The 20,950-nt window shown below is 40.7% G+C and overlaps 1 protein-coding gene across 13 annotated transcripts in view; it reads right to left on the bottom strand.

Annotated features, from left to right (window-relative positions):
- The window catches only part of etnk1 (ethanolamine kinase 1), a 51,651-nt gene that overhangs the window by 12,389 nt on the left and 18,312 nt on the right, over nucleotides 1-20,950 (bottom strand). For 12 of the 13 annotated variants that reach the window (XR_011596327.1, XR_011596328.1, XR_011596329.1 and 9 more), the window contains exons 4-8: nucleotides 16,458-16,600; nucleotides 12,420-12,450; nucleotides 11,044-11,144; nucleotides 8,883-8,966; nucleotides 8,625-8,785 (exon numbers count right to left, since the gene is read on the bottom strand). Coding sequence is in view for 10 of the 13 variants with exons in the window: in XM_070897609.1 (XP_070753710.1) it covers nucleotides 8,625-8,785; nucleotides 8,883-8,966; nucleotides 11,044-11,144; nucleotides 12,420-12,450; nucleotides 16,458-16,600 (520 nt within the window). In the remaining 3 variants the exon portion in view is untranslated. The remainder of the gene's footprint in view (nucleotides 1-8,624; nucleotides 8,786-8,882; nucleotides 8,967-11,043; nucleotides 11,145-12,419; nucleotides 12,451-16,457; nucleotides 16,601-20,950) is intronic. The other variant, XM_070897618.1, reaches the window with a different exon arrangement.

Raw genomic sequence — 20,950 nt, 5'->3', positions numbered from 1 at the left:
CTCATCTCCGGAATCAGCCTAGTGAATCGTCTCTGTACCCCCTCCAAAGCTAGTATATCCTTCCTTAAGTAAGGTGACCAAAACTGCACACGGTACTCCAGGTGCAGCCTCACCAATACCCTGTACAGTTGCAGCAGGACCTCCCCGCTTTTGTACTCCATCCCTCTCGCAATGAAGGCCAACATTCCATTCGCCTTCCTGATTACCTGCTGCACCTGCAAACTAACTTTTTGGGATTCATGCACAAGGACCCCCAAGGTCCCTCTGCACCACACATATTGTAATTTCTCCCCATTCAAATAATATTCTGTTTTACTGTTTTTTTTCCCCCAAGGTGGATGACCTCACATTTTCCGACATTGTATTCCATCTGCCAAACCTTAGCCCATTCGCTAAACCTATCTAAATCTCTTTGCAGCCTCTGTGTCCTCTACACAACCTGCTTTCCCACTAATCTTTGTGTCATCTGCAAATTTTGTTGCACTACACTCCGTCCCCATTTCCAGGTCATCTATGTATATTGTAAACAGTTGTGGTCCCAGCACCGATCCCTGTGGCACACCACTAACCACCGATTTCCAACCCGAAAAGGACCCATTTATCCCGACTCTCTGCTTTCTGTTAGCCAGCCAATTCTCTATCCATGCTAATACATTTCCTCTGACTCCGCGTACCTTTATCTTCTGCAGTAACCTTTTGTGTGGCACCTTATCGAATGCCTTTTGGAAATCTAAATACACCACATCCATCGGTACACCTCTATCCACCATGCTCGTTATATCCTCAAAGAATTCCAGTAAATTAAACATGATTTCCCCTTTATGAATCCATGTTGCGTCTGCTTGATTGCACTATTCCTATCTAGATGTCCCGCTGTTTCTTCCTTAATGATAGCTTCAAGCATTTTCCTCACTACAGATGTTAAATTAACTGGCCTATAGTTACCTGTCTTTTGTCTGCCCCCTTTTTTTTTTAAACAGAGGCGTTACATTAGGTGCTTTCCAATCCGATGGTACCTCTCCAGAGTCCAGAGAATTTTGGTAGATTATAACGAATGCATCTGCTATAACTTCCGCCATCTCTTAATACCCTGGGATGCATTTCATGAGGACCAGGGGACTTGTCTACCTTGAGATCCATTAGTCTGTCCAGCACTACTCCCCCTAGTGATAGTGATTGTCTCAAGGTCCTCCCTTCCCACATTCCCGTGACCAGCAATTTTTGCCATGGTTTTTGTGTCTTCCACTGTGAAGACCGAAGCAAAATAATTGTTTAAGGTCTCAGCCATTTACACAATTCCCATTATTAAATCCCCCTTCTCATCTTCTAAGGGACCAACATTTACTTTAGTCACTCTTTTCCGTTTTATCTATCTGTAAAAGCTTTTACTATCTATTTTTATGTTTTGCGCAAGTTTACTTTCGTAATCTATCTTTCCTTTCTTTATTGCTTTCTTAGTCATTCTTTGCTGTCGTTTAAAATTTTCCCAATCTTCTAGTTTCCCACTAACCTTGGCCACCTTATACGCATTGGTTTTTAATTTGATACTCTCCTTTATTTCCTTGGTTATCCATGGCTGGTTAGCCCTTCTCTTACCGCCCTTCTTTTTCCCTGGAATATATTTTTGTTGAGCACTATGAAAGAGCGCCGTAAAACTTTCGCCAACTCTGCCCTCATCCCACTGTAGTCCCCTTTGTTTAAGCATAGTACGCTCGTTTGAGACACTACTTCCTCACCCTCAATCTGTATTACAAATTCAACCATACTGTGATCACTCAGTGATAACCAACAAATACATTCCAAAGCCACATAAACCATAACGATTTGGATTCAATACCTTGATCTTTCCATCTCGAGACCTCACTACTCCCATTTGCCAATCACAGATAAGGCCATCTCTAACCACTTCCTTGTATCGCTCGCCACACACATCCTCCTTCCCCATCCTACTTCTTACTGTGTCCGTCTCTGGAAAAAAACTCCCAACTCTCTCACAACGCCACTTACAAAATCCCAACTGTCCAGCCTTTCGCCTTCCATTCACTGACATTTCTATAGCTACCAATCTGCTCAACATCAACCTCACCACCACCTGATTCCCTCGTCCCTATTAAAACCGTTATTCTCTCACCCTGCCTGTTCCCCTCATCTTCGCTCCCTGGAGTCCAAGGGACAGACTTGAACAGATATGGCAGACAACTGGTTTAGCCATTCACCGCCAGATCTGGTTGGACTACATAAGTGTCATCAGGTCCTGCTCTCGTCTGCTAAAACTGCTCAATATTCCAGGATCATTCTGGCATGCAAAGATAATCCCCGGCTTCTATTCTCTACTGCTAACCGTCTTCTTAAACCCCTCTCCTCTGTCTCCTCCAACAAGTGTGAGGAGCTCATGTACTTCTTTGTCTCTAAGACGGAGACCATCCAATCAGCTACATCTGCCACTTCCATTCCTTCCCTAGCCCACCGGCCCAAGCTCCCTCCAAGGTTCCCCCCTGCCTTAGCCCTGAACTTTCATCTTGCTCCAGTTTCTCTCCGATCTCCCCATATGATATCTCTGCGCTCATCTTGTCCACGAGACCCACTCCCTGCTCCTTCAACCTATACCCACTAAAATGATCATCCCACTTTCTTTTCTTGCTCCCATGTTAGCCAACAGTGTTAACGGTTCTCTATCCAAAGATACTGTGCCCCTCTCCTTCAAATCTGCTTTCATCAAAAAAAACTGTTGACCCACTCTGTCCTTGAAAATGACCACCCCATCTTAAACCTCCTTTTCGTCTCCGAAGTCCTTGAACATGCTGTCGCTTCCCATGCCCATCTTTCCCAGAACTCCATGTTTGTTTCCCCCCAATCAGGTTTCCGCACTGCCACAGTACCGAAATGGCTATCAAAGTCACAAATTACATCTTTCGTGACAGTGACAAAGGTAAATTATCCCTCCTCGTCCCGTCTGCAGCCTTTGACACACTTGACCACTCCATCCTCCTCCAATGCCTCTCCACCGTCATCCAGCTGGGTGGGACTGCACTCATCTGGTTCCATTCTTAGCGATTTAAATTGCAGCGAGCTAATGCAATGCCTTCTCTTCCTGCTCCCACATTGTTACTTTTGGGGTTCCCCAAGGATCTATCCTTCACCCCCTCCTATTTCTCATCATCTGAAAACAGCATCAGCTTCCACATGTATGCTGACGACACCTAGCTCTACCTCACCACCATTTCTCTCGACCCCTCCACAGTCAGAAAATTGTCAGTCTGCCATTGTCTTTGGTCCCCGCTACAAGCTCCATTCCCTAGCCACTGACTCCATCCCTCTCCCTAGCATATGTTTGATGTTGAACCAGACTGTTCGCAACCTTGGTGTCATATTTGACCACAAAATGAGCTTCCGACCCACATATTCGGGGCCATAACTAACACAGCCTATTTCCACCTCCGTAACATCGCTCGTCTCCATCCCTGCCGAAACCCTCATTCCTGCCTGTTACCTCTAGACTTGACTTTTCCAATCCACTCCTGGCTGGCCTCCCACGTTCTACCCCACGTAAACTTGGTCATCCAAAACCCAGCTGCCCGTGTCCTAACTCGCTCCAAGTCCTGTTCACCCATCACCCCTGTGCTTGTTGACCTACATTGGTTGCCGGTTAAGCAACGCCTTGATTTTAAAATTCTCATCCTCGTTTTCAAATCCCTCTTATGGCCGCGCACCATCCCTATCTCTGCAATCTCCTCCAGCCCCACAATTCATGTCCACCCCGCCCGAGATACAAGAACATAACATAAGAAATAGGAGGAGTAGGCCATATGGACCCTCGAGCCTGCTCCGCCATTTAATATGATCATGGCCGATCCGATCATGGACTCGGGTCCACTTCCCTGCCTGCTCCCCATAACCCCTTATTCCCTTATCGGTTAAGAGACTGCCTATCTCGGTCTTAAATTCATTCAATGACCCAGCTTCCACAGCTCTGAGGCAGCGAATTCCACAAATTTACAACCCTCTGAAAGAAATTCCTCATCTCAATTTTAAATGGGCAGCCCCTTATTCTAAAATTATGCCCCCTAGTTCTAGTCTCCCTGATCAGTGGAAACATCTTCTCTGCATCCACCTTGTCAAGCCCCCTCAATCTTATACGTTTCGATAAGATCACCTCCCATTCTTCTGAATTCCAATGAGCAGAGGCCCAACCTACTCGACCTTTTCTCATAAGTCAACCCCTCTCATCTTCAGAACCAACCTAGTGAACCTTCTCTGAACTGCCTCCAAAGAAAATATATCCTTTCTTAAATATGGAAACCAAAACTGTACGCAGTATTCCAGGTGTGGCCTCACCAATACCCTGTATAACTGTAGCAAGACTTCCCTGCTTTTATACTCCATCCCCTTTGCAATAAAGGCCAAGATTCCATTGGCCTTCCTGATCTCTTGCTATACCTGCATACTAACCTTTTGTGTTTCGTGCACCAGGACCCCCAGGTCCCGCTGTACTGCAGCATTTTGCAATTTTTCTCCATTTAAATAATAACTTGCTCTCCGATTTTTTTTAATACCAAAGTGCATAACCTCACACTTTGCAACATTATACTCCATCTGCCAAATTTTTGCCCACTCACTTAGCCTGTCTATGTCCTTTGGCAGATTTATTTGTGTCCTCCTCACATTGCTTTTCCTCCCATCTTTGTATCGTCAGCAAACTTGGCTAAGTTACACTCGGTCCTTTCTTCCAAGTCGTTAATATAGATTGCAAATAGTTGGGGACCCAGTACTGATCCCTGCAGCACCCAACTAGTTACTGATTGCCAACTCGAGAATGAACCATTTATCCAGACTCTGTTTTCTGTGGTTAGCCAATCCTTTATCCATGCTAAAATATTACCCCAAACCTGTGAACTTTTATCTTGTGCAGTAACCTTTTATGGGGCATCTTGTGTCAAATGCTTTCTGGAAGTCCAAATACTCCACATCTACTGGTGCCCCTTTATAGACTCTGCTCGTTACATCCTCAAAGAACTCCAAAAAATTTGTCAAACATGACTTCCCCTTCATAAATCCATGCTGACTCTGCCTGACTGAATTATGCTTTTCCAAATGTCATGCTACTGCTTCTTTAATAATGGACTCCAACATTTCCCTAACCATAGATGTTAGGCTAACTGGTCTATAGTTTCCTGCTTTTAAAAAAAATATCAGTGCTCCTCTACTTCTGCCATCTTGAGCAACCTTGATTTTAAATGCTCAACCATTAGTGGCCGTACCTTCTGCTTGGTAGTTCCTAAGCTCTGGAATTCCCTCCCTAAACTTCTCTACCTCTTTTTTCACCCTTTAAAACTCCTTAAAACTTACCTCTTCGACCAAGCTTTTGATCATCTGTCTGAATTTCTCCTTGTGGGGCTCAGGATCAAATTTTTTGTCTTATATTCCTGTGAAGCGCCATGGATGTTTTATGTTACAGGCGCTGTATAAATACAATTTGTTGTTTAATTCACAGTTTGTGCTGAGCTAGCTATTCACGGCTGGGTCTGCAATTGGTTGAAGTTAGGGAAGGAAAAAAGTTAAGATAGAGTTCCCGCTCCTTATTCCTATCTTAACCCAGCTTGAAAACGTGCACACCTGCACTCCAGGTAAGACAATGGATCGGGCTTGACAGTGAGGATTTCTGTGGTTTAAAAGTGTGGTAATACTCAAAAGTTAAGGCTTATACATAAAAAATGCTGACTTGGGTGAGATACTAAAAGGTTTGTGGCATCTGTCAAAAGAAATCGCAGCAAAAGTGTCATGATGTGGAGAATATTAGCAAAAAAATTTAAAAGTTATCTACCTTGTAAGGACTAAATTCTTTAAATGGAAGGCATCCTCGACATACTTGAGAAGTACATGAAGACTGGCAAAACAGGAAATTTACTGGGATTTTGTGCCCTTTAAGAAATACTGATGTCACTGACACTGTTCATAATGTCCATTGCCTGACAATGTTATACATATATAAGTTGTTGTTTAGCACCTTATAGGGGACCGAGGGACTAGCGAGAATGAGGGACTGAGGAAACGGAGGGAAATCCTTATTCGTCAAGAAATGGCTTTAGGGAAATTGATGGGATTGAAGGCCGATAAATCCCCGGGGCCTGATCGTCTTCATCCCAGAGTACTTAAGGAAGTGGCCCTAGAAATAGTAGATGCATTGATGATCATTTTCCTACATTCCATGGACTCTGGATCAGTTCCTAAGGATTGGAGGGTAGCTAATGTAACCCCACTTTTTAAAAAAGGAGGGAGAGAGAAAACAGGGAATTATAAACCGGTTAGCCTGACATCGGTAGTGGGGAAAATGCTGGAGTCAATTATTAAAGATGTAATAGCAGCGCATTTGGAAAGCAGTGACAGGATCGGTCCAAGTCAGCATGGACTTATGAAAGGGAAATCATGCTCAACAAATCTTGAGTTTTTTGAGGATGTAACTAGTTGAGAAGATAAGGGAGAACCAGCGGATGTGCTATATTTGGACTTTCAAAAGGCTTTTGACAAGGTCCCACATAAGAGATTAGTTTGCAAAATTAAGGCACATGGGATTGGGGGTAATGTATTGACGTGGATAGAGAACTGGTTGGCAGACAGGAAGCAGAGAGTAGGAATAAACGGGTCCTTTTCAGAATGGCAGGCATTGACTAGTGGGGTACCGCAAGGTTCAGTGCTGGGACCCCAGCTATTTACAATATATATTAATGATTTAGACGAAGGAATTGAATGTAATATCTCCAAGTTTGCAGATGACACTAAGTTGGGTGGCAGTGAGAGCTGAGGTGGATGCTAAGAGACTGTAGGGTGACTTGGACAGGTTAGGTGAGTGGGCAAATGCATGGCAGATGCAGTATAATGTGGATAAATGTGAAGTTATCCACTTTGGTGGCAAAAACAGGAAGGCAGATTATCTGAATGGTGACAGATTAGTAAAAGGGGAGGTGCAACAAGACCTGGGTGTCGTGATGCATCAGTCATTGAAAGTAGACATGCAGGTACAGCAGGCAGTAAAGAAAGCAAATGGCATTTTGGCCTTCATAGCAAGAGGATTGGAATATAGGAGCAGGGAGGTCTTGCCGTTGTTCACCTGGCCTTGGGGAGACCACACCTTGTGTATTGTGCTCAATTTATGGTCACCTAATCTGAGGAAGGACATTCTTGCTATTGAGGGAGCGCAGCGAAGGTTCACCAGACTGATTCCCGGGATGGCAGGACTTACATATGAAGAAAGACTGGATCGACTAGGCTTATATTCACTGGAATTTAAAAGAATAAGAGGGGATCTCTTAGAAGCATATAAAATTCTGACGGGATTGGACAGGTTAGATGCAGGAAGAATGTTCCCAATATTGGGGTCACAGTCTAAGGATAAGGAGTAAGCCATATAGGACCGAGATGAGGAGAAACTTCACCCAGAGAATTGTGAACCTATGGAATTCTCTACAGAAAGTTGTTGAGTCCAGTTCGTTGGATATATTTAAAAGGGAGTTAGATGTGGCCCTTACGGCTAAAGGGATCAGGGGGTATGGAGAGAAGGCAGGAGTGCGGTACTGAAGTTGCATGATCAGCCATGATTATATTGAATGGTGGTGCAGGCTTGAAGGGCCGAATGGCCTGCTCCTGCACCTATTTTCTGTTTCTATATTTACCATAGAAAACATTCCAAGGAGGAAGAAAATGAAAATAGACAATAATGTTAAACGGTATTTATACTGTGATGTCATGAGGGGTGACCAGAAGCTTGGTTAAAGAGTTTGACAAGATTTGAGAAAACCTCAATTATATATAAACAATCTCAAGAGCAATGTAGGGACAAAGAAATGCTATCTTGAAACATGGAGCATCCTTTCAGTTGAAGACAATCCTACAAGGCAAGTCATTAATTCTAGCATCCTCCATAAAGTGCCGAAATTGGCGGCTGTGACTTCAGCTGCCTAAGCACTAAGCTCTGGAATTCACTCCCTAACCTCTCTCCTCCTCCAGATGCTGCTTAAAACCCACCTCTTTGACCAAGCTTTTGGTCACTTGGCTTAATATCTTGTATGGCTCATTATCAAATTTTGTTTGATAACGCTCCTGTAGACATTTTAGTGTGTTAAAGGTGCTATATAAATGCATGTTGTTGCTGTTGTTGAGGTGCTCTTAATCCAAACAATATCTGTACATCTAAATCAAACCCATCAAATCTTTGACGAATGTATAATTAAAATATCTCCAGCACTGCTTTTCCTCCCAACCCTACACCGTTACCTCTGGGGTTCCCTCAAGGATCCAGCCTTGATATTAAATCTCAGAGTTCACACACTGCTGTGATTAGATCAAAAATTCTAGTAAATTTGACATTGAACATTCCTGCTATTTATCTATTAACAAAGACTATATATAGAAATGCAAAATGAAAAAAATCCCAACTATTGTTAATACATGTATAAAGTATTTTGCACACCAGATATCGGCTTATATCTAATTTATTAAAACATAACTTAATTGAATGTTTCACAAAATAGAAATTATGCATACAGCATGTTAAATAATAGAATTTGATCACATTAACCAGTTATTATAGCACTTAGATGTTACTTGTTGCACTTGAGTACTAAACTTACCAGTGCAAACTGATTCACTTGAAAATAAAGTACTTCCACTTCCTTCTCAATTACTTCTGCACTAAGTCCTTTATACTCTTTTAAAGCTTCAAGATAGGATTTCAGCCATTGGAATTGTAAACTTTTATCTGGATACAAACAGTAATCAACTTCATTTATACCTAAGATAGAAAGGGGCATGAGAAGAGATATACATGTTACACAATTTTTGACTAACGTATTACATAAATAAACAACCAGAATTTTTAGATGTCTTACCTGCAAATTCATTGAAATGGTTCCCAATGTCAAATGCCTGGTAGTTGTAGCCTGCATATTCATAATCAATGAACTTCACGTGACCTATTCAGGGCACAAAAATAATTAAATCAATGTGTGGATTATAATATTAGATGAACAGGCAGATTCCTAGACGTTTTTTATAAAAACAGAATCAATTCCCCTCCCCTCAGTTTTAATGCAAGCTGTGCAATGCCATTTATTACTACATAGAATTTACAGCCCAAATGATCTATGCCAGTGTTTATTCTCCACATGAGCCTCCTCCCACCCTATCAGCATATCATTCTATTACTTTCTCCCTCTAGCTACCCCTTAAAAGCATGAGCTATCCTCCTCAACTATTCCATGTGGTAACAAGTTTCACATTCTAACTACTCTGGGTAAATTCCCGATTGGATTTATTAGTGACTCTTATATTTATGACCCCTAGTTTTGGACTCCCCACAAGTGATTACTAACTTCATGAAGACCTCAGACTTTAGTAAATTTACATCAATTTTAATTTTTATACATTGGTGTATTGCTTTTGAATCAGTTTCCTGGCGATTAGTAATCATATGACAATCTAAATGCTTGCTTCTTTGCCCATCAGCCAATAGTAACCACATGACCACTGCAATTGTTGTGTTTTATTGACAGGACTCTAGGCCAATGCTAGTAAATGTAGAGAAGGCAGTGACAGAGATTCAGCAAGTTTTACATTCAATGATGGCAGCTGGCTCCCTCCCAGCCTCAGGCTCTGCTTTAACACACTTACGCAGTGGTCTCCCACTGCCTCTACTGATTTTATTCTACCTCCCAGAATAACTTTCCCTCATTGTGAGCTTCTCCACTGCCACCATTTCTTCCCAAAGCTCCCACAGTTTTATTTTCTGGGCCACTATCTGATTGAAATGAAGCCAGTCTCTGCCTGATAGGTGAGAGACTTGATGAAACAAAGTTCATATGTTGTGCAGCTTATGCAGCAGAGGCACAGTATATGCAGGGAGAGAAAGACAAAGCCATCATCTACTAGTTCTTGCAAAGTGTTTATGTAGTTCTATTTATTCAATACTTATGTTGCAGTGCACTGATTGGCAATGTGTTGAAACAAAGAGGTCAGAAGTGATTGTGCCCTGCATCATAAATCAATGCCAAGTAAAAGCCAAATTCGCTCCACTCTGAGGAAAGTGAAGTTCGGGTAATCTAAGTCACCTCAACCACTGATGCACAAACTGAACAGTGCCATTTTCACAATCCTGGGAATTAGTCAACTGTCTTCCTGCTTGATCAATATTTTGGGTGGGTGGGGTGAGAGAGAGAGAAGTAAAGGCAGGGAAAATAAAAATCCTGAAATGTTGTATGCCTGGAAATTGCCAAGCATGCAGATTCAGTTACTTTAATTGATTTAGCAAAATGACAATAAAATATATCTCCTAAACTGATTACAGCTAAAATCATTTTTTGGGTAAACTTTTGTGCTCACCAAGATGACGTTCATGTATCCTTGGAAGAGGGAGGTTTTTCTACTTTGGGTATCGGCAATATGCACCCCCGGTTCAGGGATGGTGCACACTGATGCAGAGTCAAGCTCACTGTACCATAACACTATCCCTCATCTCCCAATTCAGAAGAAATTTAGCATCGAGCAAAAGTGTAAATGTTCCCATTTTACATGGCTTGGATTGTCAATTTAGTGGCATTCTGTGGACCCAGAGCCATTAGAAATGTTATTACAATTTCTACAACTTACAACTGGCAGAGATAGAAGAAAATAACAAAGCTTTCACATTCTTCAGTCTGGACTGCATTTATAATTATTAGAAGGTAACAACAGAACACTAATCTACTGCACCCCCAGACTACATCAACTACATTCATGGCATGGGAAACACATTGAATCCTCAACTTGCTAGACAAATAGAAATTGCATACAGATTTCATCTTCTATATTAATAAAATGTTTTGAGTTTAAATATTAATATATACTATATATGCACACACTGAAGATACTGTACAACTCAGTAACAACTGAAAATGTTATGGTAATTTATGCAGTTTATTACTGAGGAAGCCACAAACAATCTCTTATATCAGACTGCAGCATAATGTTATAAGTTGACTATATCAATAAGATTAAATATTCACATTAAAATACCTGGTGTTTTTTTTACATCATTACTGTACCCATGTTTCACAGGTTCTTGCTTTTTTGTGCTGCTTCCAACTTTATAGTTACTTGTTAAAATGTCAAAAAACCTACAAATTAAATAGATATTACCCAAAAGATTTGAATATTAACAGTTTCATTGAAGTTGATGGGTTGAAAAACAAGAACACACGATCTTTTTACAAAGTGGTGAACTGCAGTAATTCACTCACCAAGTCTTCTGACAAGTGTTCAAAACCATGCACCTTTATCATGGCAGTTCCTATTCTTCCCCACTGCATTTTAGTGATTCTTATTTTAAGGTTCCTGAAAGGAACTTTGCAGTGAGTAAACTGTCTGTAAAACTCCATTATTATTATACACCAGTTTCTTGAATACTGTACAAGACTAAGCTGCATCTAGTTACATTTCCTCTCGTTTCACACTTCGAGAGGGAGAACCCTGAAGGAATGGGCCAATTATACATACATAATGAAGTGTCAGATTTCGAAATCATTGTAGAATGGATGTGCTGAAAAATAGATATTTTTGAACTCATGAAATCTGATGTTAGAAATATATGTAAACTGATAGTTCAATGTTAATTACTGTATAATTTTGTGTGATTTTAAATTAACCAAAATATCTGAATTTTGAAAATTTTCTCTTCTACTCGAACAAATCTAAAACTGATTATTATGCCTAAATTGGCAAAGGAACGAAAATAAAACTGAATTTAGACAATCTAACTTGTCATTCTTTTTAGTTGTTTGTATTTGAGCCAAAATCCAAGTGAAGTAACTGAGCATAGCTGTAGAAATCAGTACCCTGTATTGCATTTAGAACAATGCAGGAAAGGAAGAAATGGATTGTTTTGTAGGTCAATAATACATGCGCTAGCTTTTCTTCTCATTTTCTTCCTTCCTTAGGGTGCCAACTCAAAGCAGACCTCATCATCAGCTGCATTGTTTAAGATTGCCAGAGATTTTTTTTGGTGAAAAACATCTAACTTTAAAAGAAAGTGATTGAAGTTCTCCTTTCATATATGTAATGTACCCAACAGAAACCTCAGCTAATACTTTCTAAATATCTTAAGACATTCCAATTTTCTGTAGGTTGGCTCAAGGATTTATGAAGACCTAATAAAAAGTACATTTCAGCAACTACTGTTTTAATCAGGTGTGTCTTTATCTTATACATAGTCTGTTCAAGTTTAAGTTACCTATTCCAATATGGGAACCTTTGACTCCAAATATAAATGACACCAACTATCAACCCAAATATAATTGTCTTGTTATTGGTCTTAGCTGTAATAGTGCATCACTCTAGTATGCAGCTTATTTGGTATAATTCATAAAACAATTAGAAAAGTTTAAACACATTACCTGGTACTGGCATTTAATTCGGTGAGCTGACCTACAGAAATAAAACCTTATTTGCAAACTTTATAGATTTACGGCTGCAATAACCAACAGTTATAAAATAATTGGAAAGTAATTTTGTTTGTATACTGGATACAAATTTCTAATGTATAATTAAACTATCTAAGTTGTAAAACAAAGAAAACAAAGCATTTACTTTGAAATTTAAGCTCAAAAAAAAAATTAAACACTCTGATGACCTTTACTCTAGACTGGCATCTTCAGATAAGCAATAAATAGGCTTCTGCAATACACACATAAAACTTGAAAGATCATACGACACAATGAAGCTGGCAAGATACTGATCAACTGTTACCAGAATGAGTGTTCTCCTATGCAAAAATATGTGAGCAAGTGGTGCGATTAACCTCCAGCCAACGCACTAAAACAGCACGACGTAAACCACCAGCATTTGGCAGCAACAATGGCACACCTAATGTACAGCAAATGAGAGAGATTTGGCAAACTCGAAAAGTCAAAAGACAAAATTTGATTGGAAATTAAAATGTTTTACTCAGCATTTGAAAAAATAGCTAATTTAGCTGGAAATTCAATAAAAAGAATTTACCACTGAACAAAATGTACCAAAATAAAATACAACAATGGAACAGTTTAAATCACCCCTTACTACCAAATCCACATTAAATGTACAGTTCGAGGTTTGACGACTGAAATTTGACACCACAGAAAATAGATATTAAAACACTGCAAGTGCTGCAATTCATCCGTCTACTGATTTACAGTTTTCTGGACAGGTTTTAGGTTCCCTATTTTACCACAGGAGCACTCCAATCATCTGGAGAGATCTTGTAAGTTAAGGTGTTCCTTGTAAAGAACTATGGATAAATATATCAGAAATAATGCTCCCTGTGCAAATTTGCCTCCCTGAGCAGGAAAGAAATGGCATGGCAACCCAGGAAAGCAGAGATAAAGCAAGCACAAGGAAAATATCACATTTGAAACCAAGAACAAATTTTTTTGCATTTTAGTTTCTCTTTGATTCATCCTCTCCTAGTCATCTGACTAGTATAGTTATATGTTTTACATATAGATAAAATACAAGGAAACAATAACCCTGAAATTGCCCGTTGAGGAATGGAGTGTATGAGCCAGGATATATATCACTATAGAAGATTTTGCAGAGTTGGCAAGGAGGTGGAGAGCTCAAAAGCAGGTTGGAGCTGAAGTCAAATTGCTGGACCACAGGGAGCTTGTGGAGCTGGGTGAGGAAAGGATGATAGAGGGGAGGGATATGACTTGAGCCATACAGTTTTAGAACATTTGAAATACGATAACAAGTGCAATCAGGCCAACCCAGCTCATTTATGTGTCAAAACAGGAAAGGCGATCAGCCCAAAGAGAGCACAAAGAGTAGCAGCATTTAAAGCCTGCCAAGATTAATAGGGTGGTATTAAATGTGCCGTATGTCTAAAATCTCTCTTACGTTCCACCATAAGAAAGGGGTGGGGTGTCACTCAGATAGGAATAGGTAATCATGATAATCAATCACTTTTGTACAACACTGAAAGATGACTGATAGTAGATCACCCACAAACTCAATTGCAAATGCAATGTATGGGGAGGGGGAGGGGGTGAAAGAGTTTTAAAACTGATATTTTGTATTCATAATGTGAATGAGCCAATAAGTATGTTACAGATCTGAAAGGGAGGATATTTAATTTTAGAACTATTTGCCAATAGGTAACTTCATGAGGAATTAATCAAGTCTGCTTTATTTGGAGAATAGGCGTGCTTAAGATTTTGTATTAAGACAACTGCAAATCCAGTGACCAGACCCCACAAATGCATTGCAAACTGATGACTAGCATTTAAATGTACAGCTTTACATGACTTTCCTTCTCTCCCACAAAATCAATTCACAATTGTAAACATATATACAGCCGTTGCCTTCAGCCCACAATTATTTTTGTAACTGCTTGTAAAGGTACCAAATCCCTCTATTTTCTTGCCAGTCTGCCTGACCACAGATCATCGCTGATGGCCTGCCAATGTGGTTCTGAGCCAACTCAAGGAGGCACGGAACAGGAGGAGGAAAACTCTCACTCTGTTTCCTCTCCCCTTATGGGAATGTGTCTAGTCTCCATTCAGCATCTCCCACAGAAGCCCATTTGAAATCAGCAACTCAACAGCATAGGCAAAATCTAATTTGCATTTCTCACTAGTGGAGTACAGTGCGCTGGTGCCCCAGTGTAATTCATTACTATTCAATAAACATTAATTTTCAATCACTGACATACATATATAGTTAAATCAATGTAAGTCAATGTCTATTAAATATTTGCACAGCCATTACTTGTTTTCATTCCATACGTTCTTCAACTGAAAGATAGGATAGGCTTGGCTTTCAAAAATGCTGCACCATACTGGCCAACAGATGGCATATGCTCTCAGCAAATAAGTCCCAGCAACGATTCTTCAAATCATTTCTCCCAGGAACCTGGCTGAGAACAGTTAAATATACGGAGTGGAAAAGATGAACAGTTCCCCACTTAAGACAGTAGATGGAGTTTGAATGTTAGCAGAAGTTACAATGAGAAACTATAATCCCCAGCAAGTGAGTCCAGTCGTTTACTAGTGGAACAGTCAAGCTATCTTACATCCATGGTATCAATTCTGGACAATTATTACTTAGTTCTTCAAAGAAAGAATGTTGCCACCATACCAAATTTAAACACTGGTAAACAATGCCCCAGTTATCTCATGCCCCTTCTTCCCCATTCCCAAATATATATATTTTTTAAATTCATTCATGGAATGTGGGCATTGTTGGCAAAGCCAGTATTTATTGTCCATCCCTAATTGGCCATAACTAAGTGGCTTGCTAGGCCATTTCAGAGGGCTGTTAAGAGTCAACCACATTGCTGTGAGTCTGGAGAAGGATGGCAGGTGTCCTTCCCTAAAGGGCATTAGTGACACATTAAAAACTTGCATTACATTAAAGGTGATTTTTAATAGCAAAACATTTAGGTTTATATAATCTGAACAAACTGGTTAGTCACTGAACTAGAATCAATTGTATAATTTATTTTGTTTTACTCTTAGACTTTTCCTTGTTGATCTCTTCTATCCACTAAAACATTAAGCAAACAAAAACATTCTGGGGTCCTTTTACTTATCTAAAATATTTATAGAAGTATAACTTTCAGTAAAAACATACCCAACACTTCCTACGCAAAAATAGGAATTATATGGTATTGCATAAAAATATTGAATTTGCTCCCATCACAAATCCACCATTTTGAATCTCCTTCCCTCTATAGTCACTCCATGTTGGCAATTCGGGAGAAGGACTGAGTGTCTCCTGAAGCTCTATTTGCTTCCATGGGTGAGATGTGCTCTGGTATACTGTAGCCTACCCAGAACGGTCATGTGCAGAAAACAAGCTGGTCAGCTCAGACATACTCAGCTGGTAGAAGGCTTTCCTCCAGCTCCAGATCAGTTTTCAGGGCAATGTATGGAGCTATGGCAGGATGTATCCTATGTATCGTATGTCACCAAAGCAATTAAAAAGAGGGCAGAAGAGAGGCTCAGAATGGTGCATCTCTATGAAATGCAGTGAATTGAAAGGTGCCATATATATCTAATCCTCCCCCTGCTCTTCTGACAGTTGGAAGAGAAAATGTACAATATTGCCTCTACCTGTTCCTTCCCCATTAACTTCAAGATGCAAAATATCCTTTACATAATTATTTTGTTTTCAATATTTAGATATTCTTCCAGAACCATTCAATCTTGGGTTCGATTAGTAACTTATTCTTTAAATGATGATTTAAAAGCAGTTAAGGATGTGATTAATCACTAAACTTTAATAAATCCTGCTTTTGGAAGTCTGAAGAATACAAACAGCAGCAAAATCCAGCCAATGGGGCAATTTATTTACTGTTGGGTCATGCAAATTAACAGACTTCTACGATACTTATTTCTTACAAGATGTGACTTATATGCTAATTGAGACGATCACTTTTTTTGTTGGATATTTACCTTCTTTTTCATTGTAGATAATATTTTTACACAACAAATCATTATGGCAGAGCACTATTGGCGAGCCAAGACTAGACAGATGTTTCTTCATCCAGGCCAATTCCTGTTCAAGTTCCTGATGACCAGGTACTTCCATTGAAAACCTGCAAAAATGGGCATCAGATTAGAAAAAACAAGCAGCTAGCAATATTTTCACTTTTAGAAGTTTGAAACTTACAATTTCGATGAAGCAACTAATTATGACATTGTATTGCTTTAAATTATTCTGTTCTTGCAACACATTATATTCATACCCGAGATGGAAATATAGACCTTGCAAACAATACAGCATTTTCTTCTCCATCAGTGATATACCAGATTTGCACCATATCAGTACAAAATAATGGCACAGAAGCTACAGCACAAGAGCCCATTTAGCCCAAGTAGTCTATGCTGGTGTTTATACTCCACAAGCCTCTTCCCACCCTGCCCATGTATCTCTCCATTTCATTCACCCTCGTGTATGCATTAAGCCTCCCCTTAAATGCATTAATTCTATCTGAGTCAACCACTCCATATACCAACGGGTTCCACATTCTCATCACTCTGTACAAAGTCATTTCTCAGAACGTGTATGAGATCTGCTAGTGGCTACCTTAGATTTATGCTCCCTTGTTCTAGAATCGCCCACAAGTGGAAACAGTTTCCCCACATCGACCGAATCAAACCCCTTTGCAATTTTGAAGAGAAAAGAGCCCCAGTTCACTCAATCTTTTCTGATTTGCAAGGCGACAACCGTACAGGGCTTTGGTAAGACCACACCTGAAGCACTGTGCACAGTTTTGGTCCCCCGATGTGAGGAAGGATATACTTGCCTTAAAAAGGCAGTGCAACAAACGTTCAATAGATTGATTCCTGGGATGAGGGGGTTATCCTCTGAGGAGAGATCGAGTAGAATGGGCTGATACTCTCTGGAGTTTAGAAGAATGAGAGGTGATCTCATTGAAACATACAAGATTCTGAGGGGAATTGACAAGGTAGAAACTGAGAGGTTGTTTCCCCTGGCTGCAGAGTCTAGAACTAAGAGGCTTGGTCTCAGGATAATGGGTCGGCTATTTAAGACTGAAATGAGGAGGAATTTCTTCAACAACTTGTATTTATATAGCGCCTTTACAGGAGCATTATGTGATAAAAATTTGACATGTGTTCCCAGATCTCTTTGATCTAGATATTTATAATCTATAGCCCTAACTATAATCTTCCAAAGTTCTCTATATTTATATTGAAATTGGAAAATTGCACTTTCATTCCACTATTTAAGAATGGCGAGAGGGGAAAACCAGGGAATTATAGACCAATTAGCTGAACATCTGGTTTCGAGAAATTACTAGTCTATAATCAAGGATACCGTGAATATTTTCAGCTGATGAGACAGACAGCATGGATTTGTAAAGGGTCCTTCCTTCGGTCATGCTTGAGCTGGCGAACCTGACTGAGTTTTTGAAGAGGTGACTGAAGTCGTGGGCAGGGAAATGTCTATGGATGTTATTTATATGGATTTCCAGAAGGCATTTGATAAAGGTCCTCATAAGAGACTGTTAACTAAAGTTGAAGCTCATGGAATTATTGGCCTGGTGAGGAAATTGGCTGAGCGGCAGCAGACAGAGATTAGGGATAATGGGTAGGTACTCTAATTGGCAGGATGTGACTTGTAGTGTCCCGCAAGATCTGTGTTGGGGCCTCAACTATTCACTATATTATTACCAACTTAGATGATGGGATAGAAAGCCACATATCTAAATTTGCTGGTGGCACAAAGGTAGAGGGCATTGTAAGCATCGTAGATGGAAGCATAAAATTACAAATCGATATTGATAGAAACATAGAAACATAGAAAATAGGTGCAGGAGCAGGCCATTCAGCCCTTCTAGCCTGCACCGCCATTCAATGAGTTCATGGCTGAACATGAAACTTCAGTACCCCCTTCCTGCTTTCTCGCCATAACCCTTGATCCCCCGAGTAGTAAGGACTTCATCTAACTCCCTTTTGAATATATTTAGTGAATTGGCCTCAACTACTTTCTGTGGTAGAGAATTCCACAGGTTCACCACTCTCTGGGTGAAGAAGTTTCTCCTCATCTCGGTCCTAAATGGCTTACCCCTTATCCTCAGACTGTGACCCCTGGTTCTGGACTTCCCCAACATTGGGAACATTCTTTCTGCATCTAACCTGTCTAAACCCGTCAGAATTTTAAACGTTTCTATGAGGTCCCCTCTCATTCTTCTGAACTCCAGTGAATACAAGCCCAATTGATCCAATCTTTCTTGATAGGTCAGTCCCGCCATCCCGGGAATCAGTCTGGTGAACCTTCGCTGCACTCCCTCAATAGCAAGAATGTCCTTCCTCAAGTTAGGAGACCAAAACTGTACACAATACTCCAGGTGTGGCCTCACCAAGGCCCTGTACAACTGTAGCAACACCTCCCTGCCCCTGTATTCAAATCCCCTCGCTATGAAGGCCAACATGCCATTTGCTTTCTTAACCGCCTGCTGTACCTGCATGCCAACCTTCAATGACTGATGTACCATGACACCCAGGTCTCGTTGCACCTTCCCTTTTCCTAATCTGTCACCATTCAGATAATAGTCTGTCTCTCTGTTTTTACCACCAAAGTGGATAACCTCACATTTATCCACATTATACTTCATCTGCCATGCATTTGCCCACTCACCTAACCTATCCAAGTCACTCTGCAGCCTAATAGCATCCTCCTCGCAGCTCACACTGCCACCCAACTTAGTATCATCCGCAAATTTGGAGATACTGCATTTAATCCCCTCGTCTAAATCATTAATGTACAATGTAAACAGCTGGGGCCCCAGCACAGAACCTTGCGGCACTCCACTAGTCACTGCCTGCCATTCTGAAAAGTACCCGTTTACTCCTACTCTTTGCTTCCTGTCTGACAACCAGTTCTCAATCCACGTCAGCACACTACCCCCAATCCCATGTGCTTTAACTTTGCACATTAATCTCTTGTGTGGGACCTTGTCGAAAGCCTTCTGAAAGTCCAAATATACCACATCAACTGGTTCTCCTTTGTCCACTTTACTGGAAACATCCTCAAAAAATTCCAGAAGATTTGTCAAGCATGATTTCCCTTTCACAAATCCATGCTGACTTGGACCTATCATGTCACCATTTTCCAGATGCACTGCTATGACATCCTTAATAATTGATTCCATCATTTTACCCACTACTGAGGTCAGGCTGACCGGTCTATAATTCCCTGTTTTCTCTCTCCCTCCTTTTTTAAAAAGTGGGGTTACATTGGCTACCCTCCACTCCATAGGAACTGATCCAGAGTCAATGGAATGTTGGAAAATGACTGTCAATGCATCCGCTATTTCCAAGGCCACCTCCTTAAGTACTCTAGGATGCAGGCCATCAGGCCCTGGGGATTTATCTGCCTTCAATCCCATCAATTTCCCCAACACAATTTCCCGACTAATAAAGATTTCCCTCAGTTCCTCTTCCTTACTAGACCCTCTGACCCCTTTTATATCCGGAAGGTTGTTTGTATCCTCCTTAGTGAATACCGAACCAAAGTACTTGTTCAATTGATCCGCCATTTCTTTGTTCCCCGTTATGACTTCCCCTGATTCTGACTGCAGGGGACCTACGTTTGTCTTCACCAACCTTTTTCTCTTTACATACCTATAGAAACTTTTGCAATCCGCCTTAATGTTCCCTGCAAGCTTCTTCTCGTACTCCATTTTCCCTGTCCTAATCAAACCCTTTGTCCTCCTCTGCTGAGTTCTAAATTTCTCCCAGTCCCCAGGTTCGCTGCTATTTCTGGCCAATTTGTATGCCACTTCCTTGGCTTTAATACTATCCCTGATTTCCCTAGATAGCCACGGTTGAGCCACCTTCCCCTTTTTATTTTTACGCCAGACAGGAATGTACAATTGTTGTACTTCATCCATGCGGTCTCTAAATGTCTGCCATTGCCCATCCACAGTCAACCCCCTAAGTATCATTCGCCAATCTATCCTAGCCAATTCTCGCCTCATACCTTCAAAGTTACCCTTCTTTAAGTTCTGGACCATGGTCTCTGAATTTACTGTTTCATTCTCCATCCTAATGCAGAATTCCACCATATTATGGTCACTCTTCCCCAAGGGGCCTCGCACAATGAGATTGCTAATTAATCCTCTCTCATTACACAACACCCAGTCTAAGATGGCCTCCCCCCTAGTTGGTTCCTCAACATATTGGTCTAGAAAACCATCCCTTATGCACTCCAGGAAATCCTCCTCCACCGTATTGCTTCCAGTTTGGCTAGCCCAATCTATGTGCATATTAAAGTCACCCATTAAGCAAATGGGCTAAACTGTTGCGAATGGATTTCAATAGGCAAATATGAGGTCCCAAAAAGGATAGAACAGGGTACTTTCTAAATGGTGAAAAGCTAAAAACAGTGGAGGGCCAAAGGGGGTCCAGGTTTATTAAAA

Source organism: Pristiophorus japonicus, chromosome 13 (assembly GCF_044704955.1).
Source record: "Pristiophorus japonicus isolate sPriJap1 chromosome 13, sPriJap1.hap1, whole genome shotgun sequence".
In the NCBI taxonomy this organism is placed as follows: domain Eukaryota; kingdom Metazoa; phylum Chordata; class Chondrichthyes; family Pristiophoridae; genus Pristiophorus; species Pristiophorus japonicus.
The sequence above is the reverse complement of the archived record's forward strand: the minus strand, read 5'-3'. Positions and strand labels throughout refer to the sequence as shown.